The 12,641-nt window shown below is 37.2% G+C and overlaps 1 protein-coding gene across 10 annotated transcripts in view; it reads left to right on the top strand.

Moving 5' to 3' along the window:
• The window catches only part of CADPS2 (calcium dependent secretion activator 2), a 307,032-nt gene that overhangs the window by 281,921 nt on the left and 12,470 nt on the right, over nt 1–12,641 (top strand). For all 10 annotated transcript variants that reach the window (XM_071803366.1, XM_065836490.2, XM_065836480.2 and 7 more), the window contains one exon: nt 1,594–1,701. In XM_071803366.1, the coding sequence (XP_071659467.1) occupies nt 1,594–1,701 (108 nt within the window). The remainder of the gene's footprint in view (nt 1–1,593; nt 1,702–12,641) is intronic.

Raw genomic sequence — 12,641 nt, 5'->3', positions numbered from 1 at the left:
TCCAACAGATAACTATTTTATCTATTGTAATCATACACTTTTATTTCTATGCTTAAAATCAAGGTGTGTAACTCAGATATAAATATAAATGGTCCTGTTTTCCTCTTGAGAGTTTCATGTGGGCATGTTCATGTGTGATAAGTTTTTAAAATGACCCAGGAGGTTTCACTCACTGCAGTTTAGAGGAGAGAATGTTCTCATCCTATTAGTGTAATGGCAGTTTCTGGACAGGTAACAGCTCAAGCATATTGCCTCTCTCCTTCCTTCTTGTGCTCAGACCTGTTTATATAAATTAGAATACATGACTCATATGATAATAAGGAATGAGAAAAAAATGAAGTTATCTACTTGTAGACTAAAAAGGAAGCCTTAATATAAAATTATGTGTATTTATGCGTACAAGTCTTGAAAATATACTGAATATTTCACTCTTACAGCTTGGTACATATCCTGTTGTCAACCAATAACAGCTTCTGAAAAATAGCGATGACTTATGCCTGGGAATTAATGGACAGGGTATAGCTGCCTTCATCCTCCTTCCATAGAGCTGTTAATTATTCTGTGCAGTCAGTTTTAGCCAAATCTGAATCCTTCAGAAGTAGCTTTGTAAGCCTTACCGTGAAGTATTATGAAACTTAGCCTTCTCTTGCATGCCATGAACTTTAAAAACTATTATTTGGGAGCAATTGATACTTTTACAAATTCACACATAGGTCATTTACAGAAGGCTTTCCAAAGTGCTTATATTCATTCTTGGTTCCTGTTAGAGGAAAGCGGAGCAGCATTTTGTGGATACAGCAGTCCAGAAGTCCCAACTGGGCAGGAGAGAGCAGTTTGAGCAGCCACTCTGCTTGGCCTGACGCGGTGTCACGCACACTGACATATCCTGGCATGTCCCCTGTTTGGGAGTGTGGTATGAAAATTATACCTAATCTGCCATTCACACAGAACATAGATTGGGACAAAAAGGGAAACATTTCAGCCCTTGCTCCTTCCCTAGTCATCTTCTGAGCTAATTATGGCAGTGCAACAGTTTCAGAAAAATAGGGCTACAGGTCTGCTCTCATAGCAACCTTTTTATGCTGTTACTCCCAGGAAAATACTTAGTAGAAGTTAACCTCAAACGCAGAACTCAGCTGTATATCGGAAGCAAGTTGCAATGAATCTGAGGTGATGCAAAAGGAATGGAATGCTTTATTTAACCATTCTCTGAATGTAATAACAGGATCTGGACCTTGAGGGTGAAGAAGCTGTGGCAGCCTTACTAATAAAAAAGAGGAAAATGTCCAAGTTTGCCATTGACGTTATCAGAGCCAAGACTTCATTCTGTTACATATGGCAATGTAGATTTATGACTCAAGTATCCATAAATTATAACACAGAGAACCTTATTAACAGTCAGCCCTCCTGAACTGAGTAACTAACCCAGAATTCACGGTAGATTTAGTCAATACAGTTTATACATGTGTGAACATTGTAACATAATCTCAGTTTTCATTGTGTTTAAGTATAACTGCTTATAAGTCTCAATTGTTGAGTGGTCTATCTCTTTCCCTTCCCACTACTTTTTGCCCTTACTTTATGTCTCCACAGAAACCAGGGATGGATCTAGCAGATACGTACATTATGTTTGTTCGACAAAACCAGGATATACTTCGAGAAAAGGTCAATGAGGAAATGTACATAGAGAAGTTATTTGATGTAAGTAATTACCCTTAAAAAGCTTACTGGTATCACTACTGCATCGGAAGGGAGGAGCTTCATTTTTTATGATCTATTTTCAGCAAACCATTCAGATGTTCTTCCCCGTTGATCATATTTGCTTTTACTTTTTATTTATCATGTTCCTCTATCAAGGATGGCCTTCTTTAAGTGGTTAATGCATGAAAAGTTTAGGTGCTAGAAAGCATAAATAAAATTGGTAGAAGATTATTATTTGAAATAGTAATTTTTCCACTGTGATAGTTCAGTTTCATTCTTTCTTTTGATTTTGAATGTGCTAATGAAAAGAATTGGATTTCTGTGGTTTGTGGCCTCCATTGCAAATTTCCTCAAGTAAAGAACAGAAAGAGGCCAGTTAGGCAAGGTACACCTACAGGTTTGACTGGTGTTTTCATGGAACGACTTTTAGAATTTTGTTTTATGGATTTTTAGTTTAAGCCTTATAATTTCTTAAAGCTGACCAAGCTTTTTTTTAATTGTCAAACTGGTTTTCAAAATTCTGCTCCCACTTCTGCAAGTTCAGAGTAATTATCTTCCTCATCCTCCATGCCCACACAGTGCTAGCTATCCTGTATCTTCACAGTAATTTCCCTCAGCTTCAATACTGGCTTCCACAGACTCCCTCCACTTCTTCCTTTGCTCTGATTCCTCTTCTTTTTGTTAGAAATTAAGGCCTACTCTACCAAAGTTTTTCTCATACAAGTCTCTTCTGTATGGCCACTGGCACCACTCTTGGGCATATTTCTGCTCATTCAAGTTCTGACCACTAGTTTGAGTCTAGTATGTCCCTTTTCTGAGTGGTTTGATGGAGAAGCTGTAGGCAAGTGAAATTGTACCTTCTGTATAAATTCAAAGCACTACAGATGTGAAATATGTCTAAAATAAAAGTTACTATAAATTCAGATCAGTTTACATGACAATGACACCAGTCACTTATAGTCATGCAGGAATTTGAGCAGGGAAATAAGTAATCTCTGGCACTGTGCAATGCAATTCATTACAAACCAAATTCTGGAACATAATACACACTTTGAAATGTATTTATTTGTGTGTCATCTCCTAAGTATTTTAGAAAGCTTTGATGGCAGTTTTGTTTAATTATGCAAGTTACAGCAAATGTTTTCATAACAGCAATTCACAGCCTTTACTGTGACACTACAGTTGTGGCAGTCACAGAAGGTCCCATAATATAGACTCTCAGCCATGGTATGTCATGTCAGTGTTTGTTGTTTGTTAGACTGGGTGGTCAAAATGAGACTTATCTCTCAGATTTTATATTTCCAGACACTCCCAGGCAGCTTTACCAAAAAAAAAAAAAAAAGTATCATCTGTTTTAATAAGCTAAGTGCTAATATGTGTGAAAAGAATGATTTTATAAAAGCTTTGATGCCCTGCAGGGGTAGAAAAATTATCATCCATCCAGCTGGCACCTTCACAAAGTACTAAAACCATATTAGCAACTTCTGCTTCAGTTTGCGTTTGCACTGAATCTGCAAGCATATGTTTCATTTTCAAGTTTCTATTTTTTTTATTTTCTTTGGGGTTATTTTTGCTTATGTTATAATTTTCTGAATGTTAACAAAATTACGTGCCTAAAGCCAAGTCTGACTCTCACTGGAGAGGCCACATTGATTTTGTTGATGTATTGGGACTGGACCAGATCTTAGGCTGTGTCTGTAGCAGTGAACTGGCCAGGGCACAGGTCTGGGAACCAGCAAGGGTTCATCCGCACCATTAAGTCATGAGTATGATTCCTGGTTTGATTTTGGATTAGGCCAACTAGCACTAGCCCAAGGACTGAGTCTCAGTACAACTGAGGTTAGCATGAACCTCTCCCAAGTTTTGTTTCAGCAATCAAGCTTTTCAGCACCAGAAGACATCTCTTGTGTCATAACACTTGCCTTGGAGATGCAAAACCATTCCTCTGCGCTTTTACTCAATAGTGTGCATCCTATGCTGTTGTGGCCAATGCCTAGAGCTGTAAGAAGAAAAAATAGATGTACATGATAAGTATTCTGTGTATCAAATACCTGTTTGCACCTATATTTTCCTTTATATTTGGTGGTATCAAATTTTGACATGACATCACACTAGGGATATAACCAAATAGACAGAATCAGGTAAATGCACTAGCAAATATGTAACCTCATAGCATGCAGAAATTTAAAACAAAGGTGTTTCACTGTGTTGAATCACCTTTCCTAGGATTAATTGAGATTTAGAACAGTACGACTGAGAAAGATTTTGGCCATGATTTTTGGAGGGATTTTTTTTTAATCAGTGATATAACAAAACCTAGATGCTGTTTATAGATTCAATTCTATCAGGTTATGTTTCAGTGGAAAGAATCAGATGTGCTGAAGTTTTTATATAAATATACTTAAAGCCATTTGACTGACTACAGTTGTAGATCACTGTTGATTTCCCCTTTAAAATACTTTGTATTTGCATCAGATAAGAAACCATCAGCAAAGCAAAACAGGATAAGTACATGTCTGTGTTTCAGACAGGGAAATACCTCATCCAGAATAACCAAAAAAAGACTGTTCTGTATGCTAGAAGTGATAGATACAGACAAGATCAAGCCTCAGACACAATTTTAATCCAAAAAATGTGTATTTACAAACCATTTATGCACAAATTTCATTGACTTGATTCAGGGCTGCTATACACTAACAGCTATTACAGTGACCAAGAAAACAAGGTGTCTGTCATATGAAGTAATGTACACATTAAAGAGGATCATTTAAATTGAAGAATAGCATTAATACAAGTAGAAATGTCTGCCACTGGGTCACAAATATGTTAAAGCTAGAATCTGTAAAATTTTCTGTCTATCTGAGAAGACCCAAACTAAGGAGAAGACAAAAAATGTGCATTGTTTTTTGGTGGTGGTTGATATGCCTGGAAAAGCACTACCATGCTATACAAAATGTGGGAAGAAAAAAAAATTAAAAAGAGAATGGAATTTAAACTTGAGATATGAATCTTTACATTTGTGAGAGGCTCAGATCTCCAGGAGACTTTGAAAGACGCCTGGGTTGCTGCATTTTTCTGCACCATTTCTAAAGAACTTAAAGCCCATGCTTCAGTACTTCTGCTGATCATGCAGTAGGACCAAGGTGGGTTTTTTCCATTCCTTTACTCTGAATAACTTGGCTTCTGGGTACATTTCGCTCTTGACATCCTCTGGAATGGCTCCAGACAGCACAGTCAATATGGCTTGGTGTTCCTGGTCTCTACAAGGTCAATGTGCTGACTTCTTGTTCTCCAATTTAAACATCAGATTGGGAATCATGGAGTTTTCTGCCTCGTTAGTATGTCAGAGACACTTCGGACTTTTTGTCTTCCTTTGTAGAAGAGCTGGGAATTTTACTTATCAAATTCTTTCCTGTCACAGGAACTCAGGAGATTTATCTTCTATTCTCGTGCTGTAGAAACTTAGAGTTGTGGGGGTTTGCTTGTTTGTATCCTTGTTTGTTTGTTTGCTTTTAGCCTCAGATCTTAAAGAGCACTAGGAAGTCTTCGTAATGCATCATATATGTGGATGGTCCGCAGTAGCTCTGGGCTGTCTGCTCCATGTTCATGATTCTTGTAGGCTTGATTCAATCAATGATCCATGTGATTCCTTCCGGTCCCATACTCCACTGAAGTAAACTAAGACCATGAAATTACATTGGGACAAGTTTCTTTAATAAAATCAAATGAATCAAACTTTTTCTACCATTAATACTGCAGTGACTCAGGTAGATTCCATGTCTAACAGCTAAATCATGAAGACAGTTATTTCTGTGTTTGTTTAATTATTACTTTTAAAAATTATAATTAAAAACATCATCCACTGAAACTTTTTTGAAGTTTAATCACTTAAACCAAGAACTCATGTTTTAAATAGTTTAGTAAAATGCTTTAAAAACAAATTTGTACTTTAATTATCTAATTTTCTCATCCAGTGTTTGAAAAATACTTACCGTCAGGAAAAGCTGTAGAAGTAACTCTTGGTGAATGGGAAAATGAAGTATTCATATAGAATTGCACAAACCTAGAAGAAATCTGAAATATTACTAATTATTATCAAGGCCCATCATTTATAAAGACAATCTGCTTGATGGATGATGTAAGAACATTCATGCAGCCTTTCAAAGAACAATGTTGTGTATCTGCTCACAAAATCAACAAATGTAAAAAAATATCTAACTATGAAATTCCGATGGGGTCTGGTTCTACACTATCAAAATAAAAGGGAGTTTTACCATTACCTTCAATAAAAGCAGTGCTGTGTCCATAAACATGCCAGGTTATCATCACTAACTAGCCTTAGATTCATGTTTCTACCTAAATTTTTAAGATGGGACTAACAAGTCTTGAATTACTTAGCATTTTAAATTACGTTAGACTTATAAATTAAAAAACATTTCCTTCAAAACAAAATTGGATTTTGTTAACAAACCATTTGAAAAATATAAGTCATTTTGCATAAAGCACTGTTTAAAACATCGGTGCAATACTTTATGTAGTAATTTAAAGTTCTGAAGTGCCACTTGGGTAGATTTGCACTTTCTTGTACCTGTTAATTGAACAAGAAGTATGAATATTCTTGTCTGAACAGAGAAAAAATTAATTTCAAACCCTTCTTTTCAAAACCCTTCTTGGCTTATTTACCATTAAGAGCGTTATCTAATAGTTTATATTTGTGTTGGGCCTGTTGTGAAAAACTTCAGTTGTACTATTCCGATTTCATTAAGACTATATATGCAGTGAAATATTTATGCAATAATTGATTGCTGCTTTCAGAAATAAATAATTGGTTGGGACAACAGTTCTAACACACCAGTGTTTTACCATTGATAGAACTTAAAGGTTTTCCAGTTTCCTTAGGCTTGAATTTCTGAAAAACCTGTGCACAAGTGTACCGTAAACACACAAAGTAGTCAGCGTGTGCACTCTGGAAGGGTCAGCATTGGCAAACACGTCCCTTCATCATCTTGTACAAGATGCCACCTGTTAGCAGACGTCGACTTTAGCCCTGGTTGTCCATCTCTGACGGGTGTTGAACCGGTGCAGTGTGACTGAGTAGTCTTGTTGACTTCCCAGGGACTGTTCAGATGGGTGAACGTCCTCGTGGTCGTGGCCTCATGCAGGGTAACAATTCAACAAGCAGCATAAGGGATGTTAATGGCAGGGAATTCATGCAACTTTATTTGGAGTGAACGTCTTTATGAGTAGTATAAATGCTTAAACACTCCAGATTTATCGAGCTGCTTTTGGCTTTTGTATTTCAAAAGTTCAGATGTAATGTGATATTCTTTTTCTGTTGAAAAAATGCTTATATTTTGTGTGCAATGTGAATTAAATGCTAGTAGTGTTCCCTTATCACAACCATTATTTTCCTTTTCCATTAGTAGCAGGGATGGACAATTAAAGTTCAATGATGTACTTGATGTTATTTGAGATAGTAATTATTCTCCAAAGATTACTATGTCATGTACTTCATTCTGTGCCTAAATGGAGATATGAAGTACTCATTCATTTATGTTTGCCATCATATCTGCAAGTACATTTTTAGCAAGTGCTTTATTCAGTTGCATCATTTCTATAAGTTTTCTGACCCTTTACAAAAAAATGTGTTAAAAATGTGCAAATGATTCCCCCTGGCAAGTGAGATAATCTTCAGCTGGTGTTACACAGCTAAGAGCAACACATATTTTAAATGGGAGTTTTCTGTAGTACCAACTCCTTGCACTGTCCATGTCTGCCTCAAAATCATAATTACTGTAGTAGTTAGTATTCAACAATGCTTTTCTAGAAAACTTCAATTCTGATTTCTTTTCTTATTCTCCAATTGCTTCCTGTCACATTAATTTTGATAAGTAATCTTCTCTTTCTTTGTTATGCAATTATTTGCAAGTGTGTGACTTGACAAAAAGGTCTACTTTTCGATCTAGATTGTATGCCAAGGCAAATTCAGCAAGTTGAGACTAGGTTGAGCTGGTTAAAGGCCACATTTGAATCAAAAGCTGTGTTTGTATTAACCTCTGAGAAACATGAGAGGACCGTGCCTAATTGCTTAAAAGACACTCAACAAAAATGGATTGTAGCTTGTTGATCTTCTTATTTCTTTGATAACTCAGAATAATCTTCAAGAAATATGCAGGCTTCTTCCTCAGATTCTTGAAATTTGATCACAGTGCAAAATTGTCCTTTGGCACAAACCCAGAAATACACATCTTTGCATGATGCACCTGGACATATGTGGCAGGTCTGGTAAAATCAGCTAATTAACAACACAGGCTTAAACAGGCACCTCATCTGGCAGTGTAGTTAGTTGCCTGATGGTGCTCAGCAGGATTTGGTAGTGCTTTTTATTTTTCTATCCTAATGGTCTGCTGCCCACCTAATTTTGCCTTATTGTCAGCCACTACTTACCGCAGCTTGAGGCCCTCCCAGGAGGCTAAATTATTATCAAAGGATTAGGGAGATGTAGCCTTGCAGCTCTGACATTTCTGATTACTTGTCTATGCCAGAACACTAATTAGCTGTGACTAATTAAGAAAAATGTTCCTGCCATAGAAAACCATTTAAAAGAACTGAGAAGTAGAAAAGCAATTGAAAAGCTGAGCAGTGCTCAGATTTGCCGATGCTCTTTAGCTTTTCACCAAAGTCTTAACTCACCTTTAATTATGTCTCATATTTTATAGGGAAAATAGAAAGCTCTTGATATGAGAACCACTCTGCAGTTTTCTCTTGATCTGAAGACATTCTTGTCATTTTAAAACAGTTTGTCCTGTCTTTTTTTGCTAAAAGAAATAATTTTAGAAAAAATGTAGGCATTGTCACCAAATGTGGACTGAAAAAAGTGAACTGTATTAACTTGCTCAAATATATGAAACTGTTCTTCAAGTGGAAGCCACAACTTGCAAATTTACTGCTCAAAGTCTGTTCAAAGTTCACTAAATTATTTCTGGTTTTCACACAGATTAACCCAGTTTTTTGAGATAGAAATCTCTATAAAAGAAAAACAGTTCATTTGAAAGCTGAAAAATGTAACCCCTGTCTGATTTCATGTAGTATATAAGTTTTGATATTTTTTTTCGCTCTGGAATATGCTGAGAAAAGAAGTGCCCACTCTTGGAGGGTGCTGATTATGCTGCTATCAATCCAGCAAAGTTCAGTACTGTTGAAATCAATAGGACCACAACACACTTAAAGCAAAGCAAGTGCTTCAGAGTTTGCTGCTTCAGGATCAGAATATTCAGCACTTTGTAGGCTGTTGTACACTGTAGCTGAGAGTGTTTTCTCTAGAGGAAACCATAACACAATGGCTGGTCTTGTTATGGTTTTGATATGACACATTTCCTCACTTCTTACTTTTTGATGCCATTTTTAATTTCTGAATTTCCATCCTGTTGAGTATCAAACAGACACAAAAGATTTTAAAAGGGTTTTCTCAAGACATTATGTATTCCATAGTCCAGTCTGCATTCCATATTAATTGCATGGATGTATGCCACCTTTTACACACTAATTTAGTCATAATATTTAAATCTTCCAAGAGAGGAAGTAAGAAACTATGAAGCTGATATTTCAATATCTTGCCAAAAGAGCTCCTTGAGTATAAAAGGTAAATAGATAATTATTTTTGAGCACTACATCTTGTATCCTGATATTCAGAATTTCTTATGCTGTCCCAAACCCTAATTTGCCAGACTTGCAAATGTATAAATTGCTGTAAAAAGGCAATTTAAAATGTGCATCATTAATCAAAAGAGGAAAACAAATGGGAAAAATTCCAAACTCAATATTTTAAAGCCCATCTGATTTTTTCTGAGGGAATTTTATCAGTTAGGGATGGAACTACGAGGGATTTTTGCATGTTGAGAACTTCCAGACCAGTTTCTAGTCTATACTGTTCATTCATTTATATAACTTACTTAAATGCATCTATCCATCATTCGCAGTATCCATTCACTAAAAACAATAACAAATTATATCAAATAAAAGATAATTCCTTCCAACATTCAGGCACAATTTAGTCCTTTAACCTTTTTATCCTGCTAGGCACAAAGTAGCAGCATCTCATTCCAAGCACTGCTTTTTTTTTTCTTATCTAGATGGCTTGAAATGTGTCTAGCAACTTAATGGAATCAATTGAGTGTGGACAGCTATAAAAATATAAAATTGCACTGAAACTTTAGATGAGTCTGTCAGTGAGTGTTAACTGTGGCCACAGCTTTCACATTCTACGCAGTCAAGATCAAGACAAATCAATAAGGATTGTACCATTTATATTGTCTTATCTAATGTTTGTTCACCATGAAGTGCCAGGCACAAGCACCATCTAGGGAATATTGATTTCTTGATGTACTGTAATTCACACACGTATAAACAGCAGGAGAACCTTATGGTTTCTCAAACCTTGCTTGCGGATTTGATATTTATACTTGTATTTCATTTGGGTCAAGCTTAGTTTAAAAAGGAAAATCAAGCAAAACTCTGTATAAGTGTTCACGAACAGACCCAAACCACATTGTTGATCATATTGCAAGAAAAATAGTGCCAGAAAGCATAAGAATAATCTAGTTTTTCTGTAAGGAGTCTGGAGCAACAGAAGGAGGTTGCTGTGTTGTAAATCAAAACAGTAGCAGGTGAGGATGCTGCCGCATGCTCTGACAAAGTCATTCATGGGTGGGAAGAGATTCTTAACCTGTTTGATCACAGAGAAACGAAGCTTTAGTGCTGATTTAAATGTACAAAAGTATTGACTTATATAGAGATTATTTGCTTTAAATAATTTTCAAGTTTCATTGTATACTTTTTTTAATTTACACAGCATTGACTATCCTTTGTACTTACATTGCACTAAAAGTGTTTGCAATGTGCAAGACATAGAGTACAAGTAATGGATGGAAAAATCAGCTGTATAATCTGCACAGCTAAAAGAGTGCACAGGGGCAATAGGGTCAGAGATGGAAAGGAGCAAGCCAGGCACCTGCCCGATCCTGGGACACTTTCTCCAAAGAGATGAGGGGAGGGGAGAAGCAACAGGGAGGCAGGAGGCTGGACCTCTGCTCCGTATCAGCCCTGCTCAGCGTGGTGCCAAATCCGTGGGGTGTAGGAGAGGAGTGGCTACACCACTGTGCAACTCCCTATCTGCTTCACAGCTGCATCCAGCCCTGTCACGTGCCTCTGCAATGACGTGCGGAGTAAAAGGATGATGAGTCAACATTGCTGAGGTGGAAAAAAATAAGCTGCCTGTAAATATTCACCCAGAGGAACCCAGGATGTTTTAAATCCTGTAATTAAAATATGTGCTTGACCTCCTTCCACATGGAGTAGGGAGTCCAAAGAGAAGACTCAGGTACAAGAGCGATTAATGTGAGTGTAAAAGTCACAACACAGAGTTTGGCCCAATTTCAGTCTTACCTCACTTTTGGTAGATGGAACAGAGCTTGAGAATATACTCACTTTAACAGAGAGATGCAGCTCACAGGAGGACTCTGCCCCTTCCCTGAATAACCCACCCTTTGCCAATGCCTCACTCCAGGGAGCCCCTGGGGAGCCCCAGGTGAGTGGCCAAAAGCAGAGGTAGGTATCTCAGTTGGATGCCTCACAGCCAGAGTGAGCCTGGACCTCTCACCTTGCTAATGTTACACATGCACTTAGGCCTGGGAAGACTGCTTAGCATTCGTGCAGCATTTGTAGGATTTGTAAAGCTCAAGCCTGCTAGTGAGAGGCTAGTGTTAAAACAAGTAATATCTTGGTCATTTTGCGTTATGTTCATTTGTTTACTTTGAGGATCCAAGCTGGATTTTGTTTCAAGGTCACTCAAGTGATGTCCCCCATTCCGTGCCTTCAAGGGTGTTTGCACATATACCCAAATTGGAACACAACACAAGTGTAGCAAAACAGACAGTGTTTGCTCCAGAGAGTTGTAGCACCAGAATAACCTGTGGAAGAGCTGTTCACAGGTGCACTGCTTACCCAGAGTGGAGCAGGGAACTTGTTTGTGCTGCTAGTCTCCTACAGTCATGAGCATTGTGTTATTACCTGGTATTTAAAATCAGAACAGCAACACTACATATGTCAAGACACTGAGGCAAGTTATGCATGTCTAATTTTGCACACTTCCAGTTTCCCAGTGCATCTGCCATATGTGAAGAAGCCAGAAAAAAAGTGAAGGTCACAAACATTTTAAAGTAACATAAATACTGTAAATTGCTGTTTAGCAACCTAGTATACCATGCAGGAAGAGATGAGAACTGTATATTTTGTATTAAAAGTGTATGTTTATTTGTGAATTGGCAGTAGTTCCATAGCAACTAACCAGCTTCTAATTGTAAGCCCAAAATATGAAAACTTGACTTTTTTCCTAAAAGGCAAGATTTTCATATGTTAGATGTTATTTCAGGACAATACCATTTTTACCTAGAAGTTTCAGAGATGCTTAACCTGCTTTTAAATGAAGCATATTCTCTATTTTCTTCTCATTGCTGATTTCTGAAAACTAACCTGCTTAATTTGTTTCCTTGTATCCCCAAAATATCTCACTTGTTTGTCATCCTGAGTTCTGCTGAATGGGGTCTTTCTGTCAGGGTTTGGGTTTCTCTTTCTGTTGAGCGCCTTTCCCTTTTCTCTTGATTGCTTTGGGAGTGACAGCGAGAATCCTTCACTCAAATAGGCAGGGAAGAGACTGACTAGAGACTAAAGTGTTTGTTTCAACAAACATTCTTAAGAAAAACAAAATGTTTTTGAGCTCCCTGAGAAGTTCATTTGAGTAATAGTACAAGAAAGGCAGAAGAAAACCAAAGGAAGGGTCCCACTGGAAGGAAGAAAACCTTTCTTCCTTGACCAAGCAAGGGTGCAAGAGGTAACTTCATGAATCAGCTACAATCACACACACACACACAAAAAAAAAAAAA

Source organism: Patagioenas fasciata, chromosome 1, assembly GCF_037038585.1.
Source record: "Patagioenas fasciata isolate bPatFas1 chromosome 1, bPatFas1.hap1, whole genome shotgun sequence".
Lineage (NCBI taxonomy): Eukaryota > Metazoa > Chordata > Aves > Columbiformes > Columbidae > Patagioenas > Patagioenas fasciata.
This window is presented reverse-complemented; position numbering and strand designations above follow the sequence as displayed.